Source organism: Pithys albifrons, chromosome 9, assembly GCF_047495875.1.
Source record: "Pithys albifrons albifrons isolate INPA30051 chromosome 9, PitAlb_v1, whole genome shotgun sequence".
In the NCBI taxonomy this organism is placed as follows: Eukaryota; Metazoa; Chordata; class Aves; order Passeriformes; family Thamnophilidae; genus Pithys; species Pithys albifrons.
In genome coordinates this window covers 15,115,490-15,139,570 of record NC_092466.1, presented here as the reverse complement: position 1 = coordinate 15,139,570, position 24,081 = coordinate 15,115,490, and the positions used below count along the sequence as shown (strand labels likewise).

The 24,081-nt window shown below is 45.7% G+C and overlaps 2 protein-coding genes across 4 annotated transcripts in view; one reads left to right on the top strand and one right to left on the bottom strand.

Moving 5' to 3' along the window:
* Positions 1-571: 571 nt before the first annotated feature.
* On the bottom strand, positions 572-4,800 carry HPS6 (HPS6 biogenesis of lysosomal organelles complex 2 subunit 3). The gene is made up of 2 exons (XM_071563471.1): positions 4,468-4,800; positions 572-4,198 (listed from the first exon to the last, which is right to left on the bottom strand). Exon 2 carries the CDS (start codon positions 4,181-4,183, stop codon positions 1,724-1,726), a length of 2,460 nt encoding a protein of 819 aa, XP_071419572.1. The 5' UTR covers positions 4,184-4,198; positions 4,468-4,800; the 3' UTR covers positions 572-1,723.
* ARMH3 (armadillo like helical domain containing 3) overlaps positions 4,613-24,081 on the top strand; it is a 127,364-nt gene continuing 107,895 nt past the window's right edge. For 2 of the 3 annotated variants that reach the window (XM_071563474.1, XM_071563472.1), the window contains exons 1-10: positions 4,613-4,862; positions 12,476-12,587; positions 13,060-13,116; positions 13,218-13,364; positions 15,092-15,199; positions 16,311-16,403; positions 17,266-17,340; positions 18,005-18,091; positions 21,763-21,819; positions 22,859-22,902. In XM_071563474.1, the coding sequence (XP_071419575.1) occupies positions 12,486-12,587; positions 13,060-13,116; positions 13,218-13,364; positions 15,092-15,199; positions 16,311-16,403; positions 17,266-17,340; positions 18,005-18,091; positions 21,763-21,819; positions 22,859-22,902 (770 nt within the window). In that variant the 5' untranslated portion in view covers positions 4,613-4,862; positions 12,476-12,485. Of the gene's footprint in view, positions 4,863-11,158; positions 11,175-12,475; positions 12,588-13,059; positions 13,117-13,217; positions 13,365-15,091; positions 15,200-16,310; positions 16,404-17,265; positions 17,341-18,004; positions 18,092-21,762; positions 21,820-22,858; positions 22,903-24,081 lie in introns of those variants that run through there. The other variant, XM_071563473.1, reaches the window with a different exon arrangement.

Genomic DNA, 24,081 nt, shown 5'->3' with positions numbered 1-24,081 from the left:
GTCTCATAAATAATCAGCCAGCCTCTAGGCAACCGTTGCAGCAGTTCCTCTTTGCCAGACCTTTTTCCACCACAGGGACTTTCTGCAGCCAACCCTTGTCCGGGGGAGGCCCTGTCCCATCTTTACTGTGGTTTCACAAACCAGGATCTGTCCAACGGCAGCTCTGACACTGAGGGCCTGGCAGCAGCCTCCTGCTAGGCCAGCCAGGTACTTCCTGTTGCTAGTTTTCAAAAAAATGAACAAGTTGGAGCTCTTGAGAAAACAATTCCCTCTTCCTTAGCTCTGTCTTGGGCCCAGCCACAGCTGTGCACTGGCTGGCTGGCCCTTCTCTGAGGCACAGACACTCCTGCCTGCCCGTGCAGACTTCTGCCTCCATGGCCTCACAGTGGTAAGTAGCTAAGGGGATGGGCTGTCTGGGCACACTCTGAGCCCAGCTGTACCAGCAGAGAGCCACACTGGGCAATAGTAGTGAGCTTTGCTTTGCCACTTTTCACCAGAAGCAAAACAAACCCACCCTCCTCCTGAATGTGTGCACCTTCACAACATCCACCACCACCTCAGCACTGCTTTAGGAACCTTTATTTTTAAAAGGAGTCTGTCTTCCACACTTAAGACCACTCTCAAGAGGACTGATGCAGGTCAATCTCCCCCAGCCCACCAAGTCAAAAGATGGCTCCTTTACAACACAGCCCAGAACGCAGGAGCAAAGCCACAGCCAGGGTCTCCCTCCTGGTGGAGGGGGCCAGGCAGAGGGTACCAGAGCAAGGCTGGAATTTGGATCTTCCCGCACAACTGCTCTCAAGTTACACTGACTTTGCAAACAGAGGCACAATATGACCCAGACAACCCTGACAAAGACCCTTTGTGTGCAAAGGGCAAAGGTAGAGGAGATGGGAACAGAGGGCCTGGGTGTCCTGCAGCATAATTTAAGCTTCCACAAAGGAAAGGGAGAGGCAGGACCAGCCCCAAGCTCACACAGGCTGCTGCCAGCTTCTCAGCTCAGAAGAGTTTCAGTACTGCCTGGGATAGAGAGATAAGAAAATTAGGCTGCTCTCTTCAGCTAAGTAGCTGCAATCAGTCACAGCTACAGGATTGATCCCAGAGGAATTGTGGAGAGACAGCGTGCAGAATGCTGCAGCTGTCAGCGCGTGTGCTGGGACCTCTAGTGCCACAGAGCTCTGCCGCACTGGCACTCACCATCTGACTGAGCTCAAAGCAGCAGGACTTGGTGACCCCACTGCCAGAAACATGCCCTGTTTCTCACAGGCAGAGCTTGGAGGCACCACCCAACTAACTAAGCAGAGAATGGAGAGAGAAGACTGTGTGTGTCCAGGTCCACCACTCCACCACCAGTCCTAAGGATCAGGGAAGTAGAAGTGGAGTTTAAAGGAGCCAAGCAAACCAAAAACAAAGTGCTTTGGGCAGGGAGCAGTTCTGTAGTCCTGTAGTGCAACCAGCATTTTCATCTGCAAATGCACCCGGCATTTGCTCCTCCACTGGGGCAGGCACAATTGCACTTGCTAGGAATAGCCACGAAGCTTGCCCTGGCTCAAAGGAGATCCCCCAACGCCAGCCACCCAACAGGCTCTTTGAGATGCTGCTACAGGGAGGCTTCAGAAAGGAGCAGGCTTCTGTACTGCCAAGCAGTGTAGGATTTCCTGGGGTGGATGCGGCTTTTTTCCTCATGCACCCAAGCCTTGGGATCATGTTGTTCTTCCCCCCTTCACACACTGTCATCCTGTACCAGTGCCAAGGGTGAGGAAGTCCTTGCCATAGGAGGCTGAGGGACATCATCGGCCACTGCTTTTGAGAGGCTTTTGTGCTCTCGGGGTGGGGTAGGAGGCGGGAAGGTGGGACTCTGCAAGGCATCCAAGTACATCTCATCCTGGACACTGGGACGCTGCACAACCCTTTGCAGCAGTGGTTTAAGCAAGCCCACAGTCAGCTGGTTCCCCTCGCTGGAGAAAGGCACTGCATCCTCCTGGGAGTGAGGGAGGTGCTGGAGGACCACAGTGAGGATGTCTGAGGCAGTGAGCTCAGCAGGGCACAGTGGCCACAGCCTGTCCAGATAAGGGTCCAGCTCTCGGTGCTGGGCAAACTCAGCCAGCAGCGTGGTGAATATCTCCTTGTTAAGCAAGGGGCTGAGTTTGGAGAACTTCTCTGCCACCTCCACCACTCGCTGCCACCGCTTCAGATGGATAAGAAGGTGCAGAGCTTGCAGCACAGCCTTAGGCCTCTTACTGCAGAGCAGCAGTTCCAGCTCCATCTCCTTGTCTCCCTCGCTCTGTTTGCTTTTCCGGGCCAGTACTCCCAGTGCTCTCTTGTACAGTGGCACCCGGCCCTCTGGGCCCTCCTTGCTGCTGTATGCCCAAGACATGCTAGTGTACTGCTGGGTCAGCTCCACAAAACTGGGCAACCACTTTGGTTTGAACCTCAGGAAGGAGGCACAGATGAGCTCAAAGAGTGGGACCATCCCATTCTGACCCACCTCATTCAGCTGTGGCCCTCCCAGGACCTTCTTCCACACCTCTGGGGTGGCCCTGGCTACCAAGAGGCCATCCCCATTCTGCTGCAGCTGCAGGCAGCTTCTTGTGGCCTTCCAGGCAGCCTTGGGGAAAGAGGCAAAGACAGAGTTGAGGTAGGCCAAATTGTCCTTGTCTATGTCAGAATGCAAAATGCGGCTGACCTCCTGTTCCACCAGTTCCTTGCAGTAGCTTTCCACGTCACTCTCCGAGGCACACACCACACAGGTTTTGAGGAGCTCTAGGCTCATGTAGCTCTGCAGCTCCAGACTCATTGTGCTCAACAGCTTGGCATAAGTGTCTTGTAGGCCTCGGGCTGGCTTCTGCTTCTGCTGAAGGCTGTGCTGCAGGATGGCAGTGAGGGCCACAGGAGCCTGGAACGCACCACCTTTCTTCAACTTCTCCACTGTCAGCTTAGAGCTGCTGAGGCTCCTCCTCTGGTAGTATCTGCAGGCCTCCTCAAACACCATCTCCACCAGGCATGGCTCAGGTCTGCTGCTGTCTTCAGGTTTGGAGAAGCTAAAGCTGTAGATGCCAGCTTGAGTGAGGAGCTGGATACTGTCTTCCTCTCCTGGGGACTCCAGGAAATGCACCTCTTTCATGCTCAGGGCTTCCTTTTCTATGAGCCTTCCACTGTTCTGGTCGACAAGGTACAGCACTCCAGCCAGCACACAGGCCAAGATGCTGCCAAAGGTCTTCAGCCGGACAGGACTCCCTAGGGCCAGGGGGCCCACCTCCAGGTCAAAGATATGCCTTTGTGTCCCATCTGGCTCCACCACGTTCACAGTGCCCTTTGTGCTCACCAGCAGCAGACCCCCACTGTTGGACACAGCAGAGGTGTGAATGTCCAGAGGTGTAAAATCTGAGAGAAGGCCCACAGAACCCAGTAGGAGTTTCCTGAAGTCTGACTCGCTGCTGGAGCGCAGCACCTTGCTGCGGATGAAGCCTGCAGAGGGGGCTGTGATGGTGAGCTTCGCTGTCTCAGGATGCCAGATAAGGAGGAATTTGGAAGTGGTGGTGATGCCGGCAGCAGCAGGCACCAGGAAGATGTGCTGAGGGGAAGCCAGGACCTGGTACTCAGGGCTGTTGTGCAGGACTATCCTCATGGTGCCCAGCCGCACACTTTGCTCCCCCACCTCCAGAGCACGGGCACAGACACAGAACCTGAAGGCACACTTGCTCATGTCCGAGTGGGCACCCAGGGGTGGTCTCTCCTCACACCACACCAGGCTGGCTCCCTGGCTGCACACGGAGAGAATTCGTGCCCGGGTACCCTGGCAGAGCTCCACTGTCTGCAGCAGCTGCCAGCCCAGGGGCACCACAAAGTGCCAGACCTCGGTCCGGCCGTGTTCCCACACCATGGCCAGGACCCAGGAGCCCAGCACCACAGGGCTCTGCAGGAAGAGCAGTCCCACAAGGGCTGGCTGAGGCGGCTGCCAGCTCCTCTCCAGGTCGGCTCCAGCGATGCTGTGGCGCTGGAAGGCCACCACCCGGGGAAAGGGGGGCGGCCCATTCTTCTGTAGGAGCAGAAGGTGCTGCCCGTCGGGGCTGGACTGGACGTGGCTGGGCTGTTCTCCGCAGCACAACAGCTCCCGCAGCCAGTGGCCTCGGCTAAAGTCGCTCAAGTCGGAGACCCGCCGCAGTGTCCCGGCGCGCTTCATCCTGGGGCGCCTGCCCTGTCACCGAGAGCGTACAGCAGGGTGAGCCGGGGCACGGAGCCCCCGCTGCCGCCCAGTCCCCGCACGGAGCCCTCCCGCAGCCCCCCTCCCCAGGCTCCCTGCGGGCCCCGAAGGACCTCTCAGGCACCCTCTTCCCGCGCCGAGCCGGTCCCTCAGGCACCAACGTCGCAGGGCCCGGCGGTGCCCCGAGCTCCCGGGACAGCCCCCGCCCGACAGGACCCCGCGCTGCCCCGGCACCCACGGGACCCGCTCCCGTCCGGACTCACCTGCCCCGACGGCGGCCGCCTGCCGGGCCCAGGGTGCCCCTGGCCGGGGCCGGGCTGGTGGCGGCTCCGCTCGGCGCTGCGCAGTCACGGGGCCGCGGGTTTCCGGGCGGAGCCGCGCCGCGCCGCCGCGAGCCGCTCCTCGCCTACTTCCGCCGCGGGTGCGCGGAGGGCGGCGCGGTCGCGTTCCGGCAGCATCCCGCGAGGGCTCGCGGGCGGAGGGACCATTTGTTATCGCGGGGCGGGAGCGTCCGTCCCCACGGGGCGAGCCGAGCTCCGGCCGCCCGGGGAGGAGCGTCCCCGCCGCCACCCCCGCCCACGGGGGCCGCGGCCGCGCGCGGGGACCGGCGGGCGCACGCGTGGCGCGTGCGCGGTGCGCGGGGAGCGGCTGCCCGCAGGTGAGTGCGGGAGCGGCGCGGGGGCCGCGGGGCCGCACACACGGGGCTCCTCCTGCGGGGTTCCACCCGCCCCTCCGGCACCGGGGGCTTCGCCGCGCCCGGGGCTCTGCGGGGCGGGCGCGCTCCCAGCCACGGGGGCCTCGCCGGACACCGGCACCCGGGGGCCGGGCCGCTCTCTGCGCGCTCCGGGCAGCCCCGGGAGCGGCCGCGCGCAGCGGAAAGTGCCGCTCCCCTCCCGCCGGTAACGCCACCGGTGCGGGCCCCGAGGAGGCCGCGGGGCCTGGAGCAGCCCAGCCCGCGGTCCCCGCTGTCCCCCGGCTGCCAGCGCTTGGGGGCTTAAGATAACTCTTTTTGGGAAAAGAACAAGCGTTCACTGATCGTTCCAGTTATCTGGTTTACCCTGACGGTGCTACAAGCACTTGCATGGGCAGAGCAAAAGGGAGCAGTAAACAGTGGTAAAGCGGTGGGAGCTTGCAGTGTTTACTCTGCTGAAGGCAGAGGTACTTGCTACACGAGAAGGTGCGGCCGCGGTCAAGCCCTGTTGCATATGTCACTGTAATAAAGTTTGCTCTTCAGGAGAGGCTGTAATCTGAATGTATGAGAGCCAGTTAGGGTGAGCAGGTGGGTGGAATATGCAGAGCAATGAGATAATTTGGATCATTGCGGTACGTGGTGATTGCAGTTCAGCAGCTGTTTGAGTTCTAGCAGGAAGTGTGACAAAATGTTTCAGAGGAATTTTAAGTGGGGAAAAGGATGCCAGTTTGGTTTTCCAGTAATAGTAGGTTGATCCTCTGTGTCATTTGGGGTACTTTGGCTGTGTGCAAAGGGAGACTTTGCACATGGGCAGGGTGTATACAGTGTAAAAATGTTAAACAGTTACTGGCTGGCTTGCACAAAAGGAACAGCGAGGCTTTAATGAGCTGCTGGGCTAAGCATTCATCTGCTCATCCCTCCTGGTAACACACCAGGCAGCCATGCAGACATCCCTCAGGAGGGGAAAGGGTCAGTGTCAGCCACCCATAGTTGCTGAGTTGCTGTATTCTGGCTTCCTAGTTTGGTTTTGATTTTTTTTTAATTTGTTTGTTTTTTTAAGAACGTACACCTTTTAAAATTTATATTTTAACTCCTGAGTATTTGTGCTGCTAATGGTCCCTATCTCAAAAATGTTACCCACTCTGCAGCTCTGCCTTTCTTTTCTTGGCATGACTTTACTGTGCAGCTTCTTAGAACTTAGCAGCTACCTCAGAAGTCAGAGGCAAGGTCATGTAACTGCACTGTATTCAGCATGGGCCTTGGATCCACACTGCCAGCTGAATCCATGGGAAAAGAGCAGGGGAAGGTTGCAGGGAGAGTGTTTTTCTTCAGAAGGAAGGCATCTTTAAAGGTCTGCAAGTGGCGTGAGCTTTTAGGTGGGAGTGCAAAGGCAGCGCAGAATATTTCATGCTAAACTATGTGGGATGGATTCTAAAGGGCTTGAAAAGTGAAAACGCAAAGAGACTTTCTGACATGAGAGAGCTGGGCATTGTAGCCGTGTATACAGAGAGAAAGCGTGGTGAAATCAGAAGATTAATTTGGAAAAATGGTGTGAACAGATGCTGGTGGAAGCATGAAACACTTGTCTGGATGGACTTGACAGGAAGAAGTGTTAACCAGTTGGTGGTGTGAAATTAATGGATTGGGTGTTATTTTAACTGAACAGATAGAAATGAAGTGCTGTTATGGATGAAATGTTAAACATATAGCTTGAATGTTCTTTTTCATTACTACTAAAGCAGGTGTAATAGGAGGTAGTCTGTGGCTGTATGTGCATTAGGAAACTGCTTTTCCTGTTTTTCAAGGGGGCAAAAATAGGTCAATAGTGGTGTAACTTTAGACTGTACTACATAGAAGCATATACACTGCTCTGCTCTAAGCAGGATGGAAAGACTTTCCAGTAGAAATAGATACACTGTGACTGTGCTGGAGTTTGTTGCTTGGTACTGCAGGAGGAGGAGTAGGTCTGTGTGGGTTTTTGTCATCAGCACACCCTCAGAATATGATTCTCATTATATACTGCCTGAAGGCACCTGGGAATTTTGTCACATGGATCTAAGGCTTGTATGCTGTGTTACTGTTTCCCTTGTTGGTGGGTTGAGCACCTCTCAGTTGTAAAGGAAAGCACAGTCTAAGCAGTTTTCATTGCAATGGGCAATACGCAAATAAAGTTGTAAAGAATGGATGTAATATAAAAGCAGTGTGGATGTACCAGCACAAACTCTTAACTGCCAACACAGGAGTTGAAGAGTTTGTGAAGAATAAGCTGCAAAAGGGCTTATAGCAGAAATTTGACCATGATGGTTGCTAAAGCCTTGACAAAATCTAGCCCAGTGTGTTCTTCCTCTGTTTTCACTTGAGGTCTGCCAGGCTGCTGCTGGGTGTCCCTGGGGGTTTTAATACCAGAGCTTGAACTGGGTCCAGGCACACTCTGTGCATCAGGATTCATAAACTCTTGTGCTGGCTGCAGGTTGTCCATTGCTTCCAGTGATGGATGAGTGTTAGAACCTGTGTTTTGACTGCCTATTGCTCATGTCTTGTATTTACTGTGCAGATTTATCACATGGATGAAGTGCAAGCTTTTGCTGGTACTTCAGTAAAGAGTTTATTGAGTACTTGGCTTATAACACATTGCTTTGGAAAGCGTATGTTAACTTTTAGGCAGGGGTTTATCCCAGCCTCATGCATGATTGAGGTAGTTTTTGAATAACTTTAGACTTGAGTGATGTACCTGCAGAACACCTTGAAAAGCAAAGCATGATCACACTGACTCCCAAGTGCGTACATTCAGGGAGGGAGGAGGCAATCTAGCCTTGAAATATTTGAACAAATGAGTCCAATCATAGTAGCTCTGACAAGTCAAGGTATATTGGATATTAAAAGCAGAAATATCTCAGTTCTTATTTAGAGTATTTTAAAGTATTGATTGAGGTTCAGGACTTTGACAGAGACAAACTAATACAGTTTGCATCATTTGCACAACCTTTTTCAGGTAGAGTTTGCCAAGTAAGTCAGTGTGTAAGAATACATTTTCTGTCATCTGTATTCTTTTTGTCTAGCCAAGAAGTATTACAGTCCATTTTTTGAGGAATCTACACCAAAAAAATACACTTACTCATGTTTGATTGTATGTGGGGGTTGTGCATTTGCAATCTCAAAAACTTCCAGGTTTGTTAGCCAAGGCAATTGAATGGAAAGTGCTGTGTTTGGTGGGCTCCATGCAAGATTACATGTTACAAGTTTTTGTTTCTGATGTCATTATAGTGTAGATGTGCATTAGTATTATCCTCTCTGCAGTATTTTTGCTGTCAGAAGATGGTCTGTGGAATACTAGTAAGTCTGTACAGGAGCTGAGTGTTAATGTGGAGCATCCACTGTTTTCAATGTGCACAAATCTCAGACTCAAAATGTCAGGTTCATTTTTCCTATGGCTACTCTAAGGAAAAGCTAACAGAACTACATTCATTGGAATGTCATGTGTTTGGTTGGAATCTCTGTTGTGAGTTCTGGAATGAAACAAAGGAGGTGGATGGTTGATGTGCTCATCTGTTCCTGTCTTGATCAGCTGATCTCGGGGTTGATGAGAGATAAAGCAAGAGTCTCCCTGGACTTCTGTCTGCCACTGCTTTTATCTTCCTGCCTTTGAGTTGCCAAGACTCGTGCTCTGCTGAGTTTTCTTTTAGTTCCAGATGAAGCATCTTGGATCTTCTGCTGCACAGCAAAGTACTTGTTGTTCTGAAAATCCCCATGAGTGTGCTTCTCTTGGCCCTGAGGGTTAGTTCTCCTGTGCAGTCAGTGAATACAGCAGGATTCACTTAGCAGTATGTGTTAATGGTAATGACCTATTGACAGAATAAATTATCCATTTGAACCTAAAATGTGGAAAATGCACTGATGCTTTTTAAATGTGAAGTTTAAAGGAAAGCTGTTAACTGCATTCGGTGTCATCATTTTAATAAGCTGCCACAGCATTCTGATAATTTGACACCTCTACAACTTATTTATAAATGTTTTGTGCATTTAACTGTTGTTTTCTGCAGCTGCGTGGAAGGTCTCCATTAGCAAAATGCAATTTTCTGTTTGTCTTTATGACATCTAGAAAATGTAATTGCATAAAGTGAAAAGAAAAAGCCATTTGTATGGCCTGATTATCATAGGTCATGAAACAAGCACAGCATAATAAAGTGTTGGCATGAAAGGCGACTTTTCTTTCCTTGCTCCTCCTTATGCTCATCTGTAGAACAGCAAATTAAAAGCAAGAACATCATTTAATCCTTGCCTCTAGCAGTTGTCTTTGTATGTGCTCTGTGCAGCTTTGGTTGAAAGAATATGAATCCCAAGTCCTGACAGACTAGAATTTTCTCATGGTCATACGATCCCTCTCATGCTCTCTCAGCATCAAGCCTTTGTGTCCTGAGGGATTTGGATTTTCCTGTCTTTCTCGATATGTAGGAGAAGGGTTAAAACACAGCTCTGAAAGTCCAGGGACTAAGCAGAGCATATTGATCCCCTCCCATTCACGTACACATTTGATGTGAGAACACTGACCTAGAAGCACTGAGAGTTAGTTTATTAGTTTTGACATTGGGATTCATTAGCTGTAATTCAATTAGAAGCACACTGATGGATGTGTTTGTATGCTGGGGCTGGCAGCTGCTCTAGGTTCAGAAACTTAGAATTCTAGTAGGAAAATTGTTTTGTGCAATCTTGGGTAAGACATGTATTGCTAGGCTAAAAGTGACATCGCTCTTGATTTGGTTTTTAATAGGTTTCTCCCTGTTTCCAATTATGTTTCTAATTAGAATAATGTCTTATTTCCCATGACAGTTTAAAAATAATGCAAAGTCTGTAAAAGAGAAGCTATCAAGATGATTGAAAAATGTTTTCGTTTGTTAGTTGGAAACCTTTTTCCATTTTAATTGGATACATAGACCTACTGGGCTACAGGAATAATTTCAGTGTTTACAGAAGGTTGTGGTGCAGTAGTTGCTAAGCTTTCTTCTGTCAGTGTGTCTCAGGTTTGTTTCCATTCTCACCCCAGCACACCAGTTCCTCACCAGCCAGCTGTGCATATTCCCTTTGTAGTGGGAAAACAGAACACCTCTCTGCCTTTCTATGTAGGTGTTGGCTTTTCAGGTGTGAGGTCTTCTGCTCTCTGTCCTACTCTCTCCCATCCACGCAAAACAACTTCTCTTCAAACCTGAGGTAGGGTCCTTTGCAGCAGCATTGTTTCTCCTAAAAATGTTTTTCTGCCATTTAGGACCAAGATTTATGCCTCAAGGGATGGATGTTTGCATAACCGACTCTGGGGGCCTGAGAGACCCAGCTGAGAACATAGTTGTAGCTTAGTCAAATAAAAGCTGTCTGCAGTGGAAAGAATGTAAAAGAGACCTGGAACTGGTATTCAGTAATTGCTGGAACTTGGTCTTTGAGGAAAAGACAGATCTAAACCTGCTGTGGTTGTGGAAGGGGTTCTGACAGACTGGGATTGAGGCTACATCCAAAGCTGTCTCCTTGGCTGCCAGCTCAGAAAGCTCTGGGGTCTTAGATGCTGACAGCAGTGAACTTACCTCTCTATGCATAATTTATCATGATGGCTGAGTGCAACTACCACAAGAGCCTGCCCATGCTTTTTTGGAGCATGACTGAAGTCAAGCCTCTGTGTGTGGTTTGCTGCTGCCATGTGTGTAATTACCTTTGGAGGTACGGGAGAAGGGTTAGGAGCTCAGGGGTGTGAGGAGGGATGGCATTCCCTTCCTGCTAAGTACCTCTGACACGCTGCAGTGATGGAGGAGGTTAGGGCTGTGCCAAAGCTGTGATGCTTGCCAGGAAAATCTGTGATTACAGATAAATATGTATTTACAAGGTCAAAGTGGTGCTGTGCTTTGTAGCATCAGACACAAAGCTGAGAAAACATGGCAAGTCATACGTTCTGACCTGAGCCCCTGGAGTGGCTTGTCTGTCATAGAAGGCTTGGCACCACAGCTATGGCTGTTACTTTGTGTAATGGCTCATTTTGTAATAATGATACTTCCTTTTTTCTTTATTTTTAATAGTATAACTGGTAAGACACCAATTAACGATAGTAAAACCTCTTCCAGTTTTTGAAACCCCTTTGCTGTTGTGTGATCGTGGAATTCATCTGGTTTTAAAAAAAAATCTCTTCAAAGCTTCTCCTCTGTGTTTTTTCATCCTTTTCCCAAAAGTGAGCCATGTGGGAGGCTTTAGAGGCTGAGGTTCCTCTCTGGCTTGATCTGCAGAGCAGCTGGCACAGATAAGGTATGCCAAGATGCAGAGGTAGGGATGAACAAGGGTGGCAGGAGTGCGTTGGGGAGGCTTTTCTAGTGTTGGATACCACCTCAGTGCAAAAGCAGAATTTGAAGTGCTTTGGTAGGCATCAAATTAAATAAGAGAAGACTTTTCCAAACAGGTTCAGGAGCTTTTTGTTACCAGATGCCCTTGAGGCTTGACCAGCATCAAAAAGGACTGGGTATCCATTTGATATTCTGCTGCTTTAAAGATAAACAGGCAGGAGAAGTGAATGCAACACAAAAGACATTATAAGTCAGGGTTACAATTTAATAAAAATATTACAATGAATGAAGTGATACAAAGAGAAATTGATTTTGCCCCACAAAACCCAGAAGTATAACCCAGCACCCTGGGACATAAACAGAATGGTGTTTGTTAGACCCTGTGCTGAGACCCACGTGGTTCCTCTGAGTCAAAAGTAAAAGGAAGGGAAAAACTTGTTGGTGCAGATGATGGTTGCAGTCTGGTCGAGAGTGGTGGTCTCCTCCTGTCGAGGTTCTGGGCCTCCTCTGGATCCAATGAGTGGTTCCAGAAGTCCCCAAGCCCCAAGATTATATACCCTGAGATTCAGGTGGGAATGCCCAGTGTCTCCACCAGGGCAGGGGGTTCCACAATGAGTGATCTCACTCTGTGAGTCATGGGGTATTTTTGATGGCCCATTAGCAGGCATGACCCCTCAGGCTGGGTGTGGAGGTGCTAACCTGGAGGGGAGCTCTTATCTCACAGGCTTCTTTAACACCCAGCTTACAACCTGAGGGATCAGGTGTGTCCTGGGCAGCTGCTGCAAATGGTCCATTGTTAACAGTTCATGAGACATGACACAGAGGGTTTAGAATACACAGCTTTGGTCACACCCACACACAGTGATAAACTGGTCCCAACTTGCTGAACTGGGACAGATATCAAGTATCAAAATTCCTCCAAAGAGATTAAAAAATACATAATTTTCTACATGTAAACTGCATTGGTCTGGATCTTGAGTCAGTTTCTAGCAAAGAAGAATTAAGAAAATTTATCCATGAGGAGCTTATTCTGTTTCTGCCTCTGTCTGGACTTTTGCATGTGTCTTTCAAATGGGATATAGGACTAGATGGGTCCTTTGATCTGATTTCTTATCTGGTATAGTTATAAAGCCCTTACTTGCAGCTTGTGAGAGATTGTTAGTATTTCAGTGTAGTGAAAAAGTCTTTCATGGTTGTGGCAAGCCAGATATGCCTTGAAGAAAAGTTCAAGTTTTCTGAGCCTTTTTTGACTATTCTTACCTTCAGGGTATACAGCATGGCCCAAACAGAGAAGAAAGGTGGGCTACTCCGGAAATCTTCAGCTTCCAAGAAGCCATTGAAGGAGAAAGTTGTGTTGATGTATGATGAGATTTTCACGGTAAGGAGTTGAGCATCTCTTCTTCTAAAGTGTTGTGTTAAATTTTCTTTGTTTAGTTTATGCTGGGTGTTCTTTACAGGGCATTTTTTTCACAAGATAAGGCATGCACAGTGTAGGCACATGCTTCAGGCTCTCCTACTGTCATGCAGAGCTCTGTATTCTGCTCTCTTCCTTAATGCCATCTTGTCCTGTTGTTTACCGGAACCATTTGAGTTCTATGGGAAGCCATGGCTTTGCCAGCATTTCTCAAAAACACTTCAGAACACAAACAGAGGCATCACAATTGAGCTCTACTTCTGTTGGTAGTTTCTGTTTCTGGGAGTCTGTGTAGCCAGAGTTCTGCACTGTGAGACCTCTTGGTCATCCAGTGGGGTGATGCTGACTCTGAGCTACTCATGATAATTATTTTCCTTAAATTCTGTCTGATTGATTTCTTCTTATTTGCCTTGATGGCTGTTCCTTTTCCTTTCAGACAGAGGACCCCAGTAAATGCAACCCTAGGTTTTGGGAGGAGCTATTTCTCATGAAGGTAACAGAATTCGAACATCCTCTGATTTGCAGTGCAAGGTCTTGTGTTTCTAAGGTGTCTGTGAGGGTGTAACATGCACAAACTGCTTCTTAATCTGACAGGTCAACCTGGAGTATCTGGAAGGCAAGCTGGAGGCTCTGGATGGGGAAGAGTTAATGAAGATAAAAGATAACATTAACTGCTTGTTTCAGCACTGCATCCAGGCCCTGGGTGAGGAGCATCCAATCAGAGTGGTCAATGCATTACAGGTACTGCTGGGATACAGAATGCTCTCTTTTGCTTCTGATGAGGCAATATGTTTGCTGCTGGTATCAAACACCTTGTGCTCATCTCTTTGCTTCTGAGGAGAAGTGATGTCTACAGAGCAGGTGCTACTTACTGCCTGTGGAGGTTACAACATTCATAGTCTCTGTTTGCCCTTTGCAGAGCAATAGTTTGTTTCAGAATTCAAGAGGATCTGGTGATAGAGGAGGAAGCTTACAGCAAGAAAGAGGCGAGGGGGCATGTTCACACTGCAGGCTGTCAGTGTGGAGTCTCAAGAGTACTTAAGCTGTGTAGCTTTGTGTTCTGCTTTCCCCTGTTCTCCCTCATTTCAGCTGCATTTTTTAATTTCCATATGGGTCAAAAAAGAAATAAACCTCTGGAGAAGGTAGTGTGGAATTTATACAGGAAACCATCCCAGCTGGACACTTCCTATGTGTTTGATGTTCGAGGTTTGATGTTACTGGTTCACAAGTGGTTTCTTACAGTTTGGTGAATGCATTTGCTTTTCTCAGCTGTAGGAGTACAGGATATGAATTTCAGGTTTGAAGAAGTTGGCTGTAGAAGACATTGGACAGGAAGTTAGCTGGGAAAAGTTCATTTAAAACAGTATTCTTTACTCCTCTGATGTAGAATCTTTCATTGTTTTGTTATTATTTTTAGAATTAGTTTGAAAGGTTGCTATTAAATATTGTAGTTACAGCTACACAGACAGCTTAGCCCAGCCCTGAATTCCCAAACTTGTATCCAGACTCTTGGAAAAAGTTAGAGCAGGGCTCAAGTCTAGAATTGTGCCGTGTGCATTTAAATAGGAACCAGGTAACATGTCCTGAGCTTGACTTAGGAGAGTGTTCCCTTAATTAGACTGTGTTGATGTGGACAGTGATCTTGAAGCCAAAATTTATTAAACAAACATTTCTTGAGAATCATCTTGTGACCAAGGGTTTGTTTAGCCTGGTATCCTGTCTATCACAGTAATGAAGGAAGGGATGTCTGCATTACCCTTTTGCTTCTGTGTAGTTCCAGAGGTCTGCTAATTCCTTCAGGTGTGCTTGTCTCCAGCTCTACCTATTTGAAACTAATTACTTCTCACAGATCAATTCAAGCTGGGATCTCAAACTGCAGTGGCTGTATTCCTGCTCATTCTCCTCTTCACAGTACTGTCACCACAGACGTTTCCTTCTCTTGGGGTATATTAGTCATTTGCTGTCATAAATTTTGCAGGATATCTATTGGAAGCATAGTGTGTTACTTCTGTGTTGCCGGTTATCTCCAAGAACTTGGTATGAAGCAGTAATCCAGAGTCTGAAACAAGAAATGTGAAGGAGGGAGCTAGGAAGATTTAAGCTGCCTAATAGCCTTGGAGACATTTTTTTAATGTATTTGTTTGCTTTTTTGTTGTTGACAAAAGAAACAGTTTACTGGTCAGACTTGGTATAGTAGTGTGGTAAGCTAACAGAAATTTGTACTCAGAGAGGAAAAATATGAACAAATACATTCTTCTCCCATTTTTTGAGTCTTTGGCATCCAAGATCATCCTTAGAAACAGCAGAGGTGTAGGAGAGGTCAGGCAAAAAAATGTATGGCTTCCAGGCTGGTGGTATTAATTTCAATATCTGTGCTTTCCCAGTGCCAGGAGAGGGTCTTGCAGCGGGTTTTGCTGTCAATTGGTGCTGTTGTCTTACATTTCACCTTCTGTTTTTTCCCCTTGCAGACTTTGTGTGCATTAATTCGAGGTGTCCACCAGAAGAACAAATCCACTTCTGGATTTGACATCATCAACATGCTTGTGGGTTTTGATAAGGCAGAGCTATGTATGAAGGTGAGGCCCTGGCAATGTAGAGGAACAGTTTGCACAGCAGCTGTGTTGCAAGGGCAATGATTTGTAAACAGGTGTGTCTGCCAAGGTGCAACTTTGGGGGAAATATTCCAGCCACTTACTGAAACCAGCTGTCCTGAAATTTTTTACCTGCTAGTGGCACTGGCAGGTAAATGTGATGATTAACTAGCAGGTAATGACACTGTAATATAGCAGAACAAATACTCTTGCTTTAGTTTCACACTGTGCAGTCACTGTGATTAAGAAATCTTAAACCCAGAAAAGGCTGTCACAGGCCATTAGTACCTCATACCTTGTCCTTAGTTTTTATCTGATAGTCATATCCATGTTCTCACATTCCATCAGCATATATCCTGCTTTAAACTTATTTGATGCTCTTCAGTGTAAAGATAGTGAGATTGGGAAATTACAAAGTAATCAGTGATAAAGCTGAATTCTTGTTGTATCTTTCATCTCGCTACAACAGTGGCAGTTTTTATTCTTTATACAAATTGTAGCACACTTGCAGAAAATACTAAGTAGTATATTACTACATCAGAACTACATTTTTCCATTAAGAATAATTGTATTACCTGTAACTTAGTATTTAGAAAACAATTTTTATCAATATCTGTAAAACAGTTATATAGTATCTTTTTAATAATAACTTATATATGTATTGTTAATAGGAGGTGTTCTGCTTACAAAAAATCCTCCTTATTCCTATAAGTAAAATGGAATATAGAAAAAATAAAACAGTGATGTTACTGTCTTGCAAACAAAAAGGAAAATTGTATTTTGTAGAGCTCAGGATTACTTTGTGAACAAAATAATTTGTTCTATGCATACAAAAATCTCTCATGCATCTAGAGAAAACTCACAGAAAATTATCATAATGTTATGCCTGTAGTCATTAAAATGTAGTGAACACAAAACTATATTGAGAAGCAATAGTGTGAATATGGCCTGTGTAGTAGTAATGGCTCAATTATCAATTATGCAATGAGTCTTCATATTGATGCCCTTGTATTTGCATATTCCAAAAAGCTTTTTATAAAAATATTTCAAATAATTAAAAATACTACTTGTAAGTAATGTGACTGTTGTTCTTTAGAATCTAATGGAGAGCTTGGACTCACTGCTCTGTGCAGAAGGTTCTGAAAGCCTCAAAAGTTTATGTCTGAAGCTACTTCTCTGCTTGGTGACTGTAAGTAAATACTGACTGTATAATAACTAAGAGCTTATATGGACCATGTCTTGAGGGATGGAACTGTCTGAAAACTTCACCAGTGCTGCAGTGTGAAGCTTAAGAAGGGGAAAGAAGTTGGAAATGAGAACAAGGGTCAGTTCAGAAAATGCATCATGACTCTACCCACAATGCCAACGCAGACTAGCAGACTGTTTTCCTCCCATAAGATAGGTGCCAACTGGGGCAAAAGGACAGAGGCAGGAGGAAGTGTCAGCTGGATTCACAGGTGTGGGTTTTTTTAGGGAAAAAGCTATTTAAGAAGTCTTGGACAAATGGAAAGGAAGGGAGAGGTGTTGAGGAAAGATGGGAAGTGTAGAGTAGACAAGAGTGGTGAGGATATGAAGAATGAGGAAGTTGGAATAAATGGCCACTCGTCAACTCTTGGAGATGGTCAACTGTGAACTATTTTGACTTGGATAAGAGATAAATTGAGTGTGTGGGAGATTTTCACTGCTCTCTTCATGAGGGCAAAGTTCTCAGTGCCCTGTTTGTCATTTACTGCATCCTGGGTAGAGCGTGCAACAGCTGATGGCTGTTGTCATGCAGCTGTGTAAGATATCAGTGTGTGGAGGAAAGGGGGAGCTCTTAGTGCATGGGTTGTGCTTCTTGCAACAGAGAGGGGTGGGAGGCAGGACAGGTTTCTTTTCCATCATGTCTGTCTCTACTGCTAGTCACACCTTGACTTGCTAACTAAGTAGGAGATTCTGGATAAATGTGTCCATTAGGGAGTAGAGCTCTTCTGCTCCCAGTGTGTGCCAGAGGCAGCTACAGCATCAGCGCAGGCTTTGGGTGAAATTTTTAAAACTGTGCTTGTACTCAGGTGACGGATAACATTAGCCAGAACACCATCCTGGAGTATGTGATGATTAACAGCATATTTGAAGCTATTTTACAGGTAAGGGTTCTTCCTTCTCCTTCAGGGGCTCTTCTTCCACAGTGAGGGCTTTCAATTATGTATTTGCTTTTCAGCTTTCTCAGTGCAGCGTAGCTCACTGGCAGTGTTGTTTCTTTGATTCATAACTCAGTCATATATTGTTTTTAATGCTGTCTCGTTTGTACTCTAGTCTACTGTTTTTAGTCACTGTTGAGTATTTAAAGTATTTTCACTTAAGACATTTCTGCACAGGGAGAAACTGAACAGATTTCGGGCTGGTTTCACAGAGAATTCCTATATTAAAGAAACTTTTTTTTCAAAAGGCAGTGGGGATATATGGAGGTTTTTTCTGCTCTTTGATAAATTATAGTTTTTGGAAGTGGAAGTCAGCTTGGGGAAACCCAGAAAACTCGCACAGGTAATGTTGGTGAGTCACTGAGACACTGTCCAGTGCTGTTAAGATATATATACCCTGAAAGCCTATGTGCATTCTTTCTGTGATAATTAAGCCTCTCTGTGTGCAAAACTTCCTGGAGATGCTGACACTCCCATGACCTTAAATACCCTTTTTCAGACAGGACATAATTTGCTCTCACATGTACATTTCATGAGTATGCACTTTCTGAGAGTTGCTGCAAGCTTCCTGAAGCAGGCCTGAATAGACCAGTGTGATTGTTTATTCCAGATCCTGTCCAGCCCACTGAGTCGCAGGGAACATGGCTACGATGCTGTTGTCCTTCTGGCCTTGCTGGTCAACTACAGAAAGTATGAGGTAGGTGTTCTTCTGGATAGCAGAAACATGACCTCTCTCAATTAATGTACACTGAACTATTAAGGCTGCACACAGTACAGTTTCTAGTAGTGCACATTGTAACATTTATCAGGCCATCAGCATGGAGCTGCAGAAGCTTTGCAAGACAGCCCTGTTATGCTGTGTCTGTCTCTCATGTGTGCATATAATCAAATGTGGATGATGTTCCTACAGCTTGTTTTGTGCCAGCATGAAAGAAACTACCTAGGGAATTTGCATTTCCTTCTTGGAAATATTCTGAGGCAGGTCCTTTTGGAAGAGTTACTGTTGTGCCAAACTGCGTGTTTGCCTCTGTGTGTGTGGGTGTGGAGTTATACATAGTCTTCAAAGTCAAATGAGCTGCCTGTCGTCTTGGGCTTCAGACTAAATTTGTGATTCAGAACCTGACTAGAAGAGCACAGAAGCACAGAAGAGATGGTGAAGCTGTGACCAAAGAATGAACTGAAACATCACAGCTAGTATTTCCAAGAGAAGTCTCTCTCTGTCTCTTGATCGATTCCTCTTTGAGGAACTTTATTCATATTCCTTTTTAAAAAACAGTTGTACTACTTTGTGTTTTTTTCCCATTTTTTTCTGTTATTCATTACCTTGAAAAAGAAACATTTTGCATGTCAGAAAAACACCTCATGTTGGCTCTTCTTTACATGAGGCATGATGCTTTAATAATCAGGGTGTTTTTTTCATAAGTAGGAATACCTTAATGTACTTAGTCAACAAATGGGAAAGTTCTGGAATACCCCTTCTTCAATAGAATTACAAGGAGGGAGCAGGCTCCAAAACCCACCTGGTTTTATAAGAGATCTTGTTTTGAATTATGAATAGACCTAGAGAATATGCAAAGACCCCTTGCTAGGGTTTTAAAGGATGGCTGATAGAACAGTGAGTTAAAACATAACATCAGGTAGGGACTGTTAAATACTGATTCTTTGATAACATCTAGGCAGACCTTTATTTGCCTTGTGTTCAATCTGCTAGAATTGCACATTGTGTCTTTATTAGGCAGAGGAAACAAGTCAGTTAAAATACGGGATTTTCCCTTTGTGTGTGTGTCTGGCGATGTGTAGTTTATCCAACAGCTCTTCCTGTCTGGTTAGATGCACTTGCCTCTCCCTGACATAGACAACTACAGGTGCTGAAGAGACACAACATTGGAGAGTCAGAAAGTTCATGGGGCTTTTTTTTAATTAAAAAAAGATCTTGCACCACTGAAATTATTTTAAATGACTCTCTTTAATAAAAAGAGTAATTATTCAAGCTCCAATTCCTGCAAAATGACCTATGGAATCACCTCTAATGAATGTTCAGGGAAAGGACTTGTGAGGGGTGGTTGAGTGGACTCTGGCCTTCACTTGTTCTACAGATGTAAAGGTACATTAAGCACCTAAGCAGGGATTATGCATGGTTAGCTTGGGGTTTTTCCACTTTGTTTACCTACCTAAAAAATTACTTCCCATAGGTTTGATTACGGGTGAAGATGTGTTTGGGGGCATGGAGATCTCTCTCCCTCTGCCAGACTCGTGCCCTTTCCCACTTAATCCTTTGTATGACATGCCTCACCTGGGGATTGCTTTAAAAATTATCTGATAATGCTTTCCCTGCAGCTTTATTTCTGTGACATTGTTGGCATCTACTGATGGGTAGTTCCTGGAGGACATCTTGAGTATTCCCAGATTCCAGGGGTTTGTATGTCATGACTGACAAGAAGACTTTAATGCTATTTTTTTGTTTATTACCTGATGGCAGTGATAGGAAAAGATCTGTGCTGTCTGAAGAGATCAGAATCATATTTTTGAGTTTTTTCTGCAGACAGGTGGAGGCAGAAACTATTTCTAAATTTGTGCAACTGCTTCACTGACGAAATCTGAAGCTTTTAAAATGCTTATTAACCACTCTTCAAGGCTGCTGCATGTCTCTGCATGTTTTGGGGTGGAAGGCATAATTCTGACTTTTCAGACTTTTGCTATGATTCCTGGTGAGAGAGAAACTGAACTCTGAAACAGCAGGATTAGAGCAGGGAAGCAGGAAGAAAGTGTGGGGTGTGGAGTGTTTTTGGGAGTGCTTGTACAACTTGCAGGTTGCTGATGTTCATCGTAGATGTGCGGGCTAGTGCCCATGGACAGTAAGTGGGAGTGTGAGGAGTTGTTCCTAGGCTGGAGATGGCAACAAACCCACTCTCCATCTCACCTCTGATAGGACCAAGTGTGTGACTGGTTGTCAGGGCAGCCTAGTGACATTGGTCCATGAGGTGTCTCCCAGTTTGCTTATTCCCACATCTATGAATTGGGATAACCCTGCATCCTCTAATCCAGGATAGCCAGGGGCCATTGCCTGGAAAAGCCTGATGGCTTATATTGGTCGTGAGTCACAATCTGGCTTCTTCTGTGCATGAGCTGTCCTGTGGGGAGTTTCTTCCTGTTGAATGACTGAAATCAGCAAAACTACGGTATATTTACAAGGATGGATTTTAATCCATATTTAATTATGACTTTGTGAAGTTTGCTTCTGCTTCACTGATGCTGGCTGACTAAATTTAATTTCTGAAGGGGAGCATGGTTGTACAGAGAGGACCACATATTGTTACTCCATAGGAATCTTTTCTCCAGCCTCAAGGAAATGCCTTTGCATGGTTTGTGCACAGCTGGGTTCTGTGTGAGTTTTCTGAGGCAGCAGTAGGGCTCTGTGGTGCTGGAGGCAGCTGACAGGCTGGCTGAGCTTTGTATTGTTCTGATCAATTTCTTTTCTGATTCAAAGAAAAAGACTGATCCTCCCTAAGCACCAAATAGTTGAGAGTGGTGTTTTCTGATCAGCCTTCTTTTTATCTCGCTGTCAAGCCATGGCAAATCAGTCAGATAGCAGTAACTTGCAGGGCTGCAACTGATGCCTGTTTTTTGTTTTATTCTTCCCATCTGCTTTGGGCTTACTACGCAGACTGAGACTTTTCTTCTGTGTCTTGGTTTGAAATCAACTTTTTTTAGTTTTGCACTAACACATATAAACCATGAAAAACAAGCGTGCATTGCTAATCTAAAATGCTTCCTAAATTATTATCATTTATCTATATAGATGGAGCCTGTGTGCTTTGTTGAGGTTCAAGGAATTTGTTCAAGGAATTTATATTCTCAAGAGGCTTCCAGCTCTCAGGGATGTAAACAAAGTGTTGATCTTAACCCAGCAGAAGATGAGTCTATAACATTGTCGTGCCTTCCTGGGTCCTCCGCCCTTTAAACAATCTTTGCAAGGTGTTGTAAAAGGGAGATAGCAGAACGCTGATGTTCCATCCCAGCTTCACTGCCTGTTCCTTCTGCATAACAGCGTGTGTGTCACAGATAACAGGCTTGCAGGAAAGCTGTCACTTTCAAGACTGACAGATGAGGTAGCAGAGGGGCAGAAACTCCCTCTCTTCTCAGTAAAATCAGGAGACTGCCTGGCTGAGCCAGTAAGGAGAAGGTGTCCCAGACATGGTGGCCTTAGCATGTGCTGTGGCTCCTGTTTCTTTGTGTGTATTCTGCTTTACGAGACAGGAGAGCGATTCTTCCCAGGTAGTTGGGTAAACTTGGAAAGATACTGGTTTTTTTCCTGAAGGCTGAACTGAAAACCAATTTTTTTCTTCCTTTTCCCTACACCCTGAGCAGTCAGTGAATCCGTACATTGTGAAGCTCTCCATCGTGGATGATGAGGCCACGCTCAATGTGAGTACTTGACTTGATTCCTCTGTGCTGCTGGGGATGCTCCTTTATGTGTGGTGTTAGTGGAATGAATGCAATCACAGTGTATTGCAGGAATCAGGTCTAGGAACAGTGCTGCTGTAAGGAACACCAGTACAGGAGTTGTTCAGCCCAAACTGCTCTTGCAGTAGGTTAGACAGCTCATGATCTGGCCAGTTTGATTACCAGTTAAATGGTGGGGGTGGTTAAAAAGCTAGGTAGCAAGGAACATGTTGAAAGTTGATCTCCTATACATTTATGAACTTTCTATATGCTGTTTGCTGTCACATACCAAAAAGCACAGGATGGCTTATGCCTAAGAAGATCTCATTTTCAGTGCTGTGTCACCTGATTTCACCAGTCCACAAGTCAATTCTTGTAGCTTGGTGGAAGCTTCCACTTGAGTCAAGAGTCTTACAACATATTTTGGGTTGTAGCCACAGTCTAAGTTTTGTAGCCAGGCCTGGATAAAAAGTGACAGCACACTGAGCTATGGAAGTCTGGACTTGGAAGCTGTTCTTTAGGTATTAAGTAAAAAGTAAGCTCCTTGCTAAATAAAGAGTGAGAACCCTTATTCTGAGTTAATTAAATTAGCTTGACAGAAAGGATGTTGAGTAGCTGTGGAATGGTGGCGGCTGTTTGCAAGAATTCAAAGGTTACTAGTGTTTATGGCTTGTGTTTTGAATTTTTGGATGTCTTTCCTCTGACACAGCTTCCTTCTGGAGTTCTTGGTGTTTTAATGAAGCTTCTTGAATGAGTAAGCTCTGTCTGGAGGTCCAAGGAGAGTAAATGTTCTCTGTTGAGCTTAGTAATTAGTTATATAGCTTTGAATTTTGGTTTCTTGGTTTTTGGTTTCTAATTTTGTTGTATCATAGCATGTTGTAATAGTTCAGACATCTTCAAGGGAAATTCTTCCTAGCATGCTAAGTTATCGGGGGAGGAAAAAGCATTGCTATGTGTGTTCAGTGTGTAATTTCCTCCCTTGAGATTTGTAATGTGAAGTTTTTTTAACCTTTTTTTCCAGGGAATGGGACTTGTAATTGCCCAGGCTCTGTCGGAATATAACAGGTAAAATCCGATTGTGTCTTGTTTTTCAGTAGAGGGTTGCTGCTATACATTTTCACAAACTTTTTTTTTTTTGTGTTAAAACACTTGCTTATCAAGTAACAGTCTTGATGCACCCGGAGAGGCAGGGAATAGTCCTGTGCTTTAGGTACTTTGGCTCAGTTGTTGCTGTCATTGCAAGCACAGTCCATCCGCACCAGCTGAGCTGATGTGCCTCAGGAGAGATCTTCCTGTAGGGGAAAATACCTTTGGTATGTTTCTACTATGATGGATTTTACCTCTGTATGAACCTTGCATAAAATCTTAGTCCCAAGTGAAAAGATCAAGGATTTGCCTGAAACAATATCTAAAGCAAACAAAGAAATGTATCCAGGACTGTCCACATGGAAGATCAGGGGTGATTAGGACATGCATGCTCTTCCAAATGGTGGAAAGCAGTAACTGCTGCTGAAGAAAGAGCCAGAAAGTCAGAAGTAGGGGCAGTATGTTTCAAGCCTCTGCTTCACATGCAACAGCACAAAAAGTTCTAAGAAGAAAGTGTTTCAGAAAAATTTGGAAACAATTTCACCTGAGTAACACAAGAATTTTTTAATGGGGTTTTTTGTGCAGTAGGATTCTCAAAATATCTAGAAAAATGTTTTAATTCCTTTAAAAGTCTGCTTCGTAGTTATGCAGATGACTTGCAAGATCAGCACATCATGTATTTAAGAGAGTAAGTTAATACAGTAAAGCAGAAAAAACCTCTCCCCCCTCAACTTCTTTCATTGTTCTAAAAGCTGTCTCAGACCATGAGCTGTTTTGCTTAGCTCTTTCTTTCCCCCTTTTCCAAGTATTTGAATTGCTTTCTTTGCATGTTACATTGTGTGTGATCAGATTCCTGTATGACAGACACAATAAATGGCCACGTGAGGTTTGCTAGTCTGTTTGAATGCCAAATATAGCAACATAGGTTAAATCTGAGGTACCCAATCTATTTTTTGACTTCACTTACTCTAGTTCCAGTCCTTTCACTTGCTCTGGGAACGTGGGATCAGGCAAGACCAGGCTGTGAACCATAATGGTCTGCGTGGTTTCTGCTGGCCATAAAGTGACCAAGTCTGATTTGGTCAGTAGGGAATGATGACTGAAATGAAACTGTTCTGTGGTTACTGACTGTATGTGTTCATGTAGTTTATTACTGTT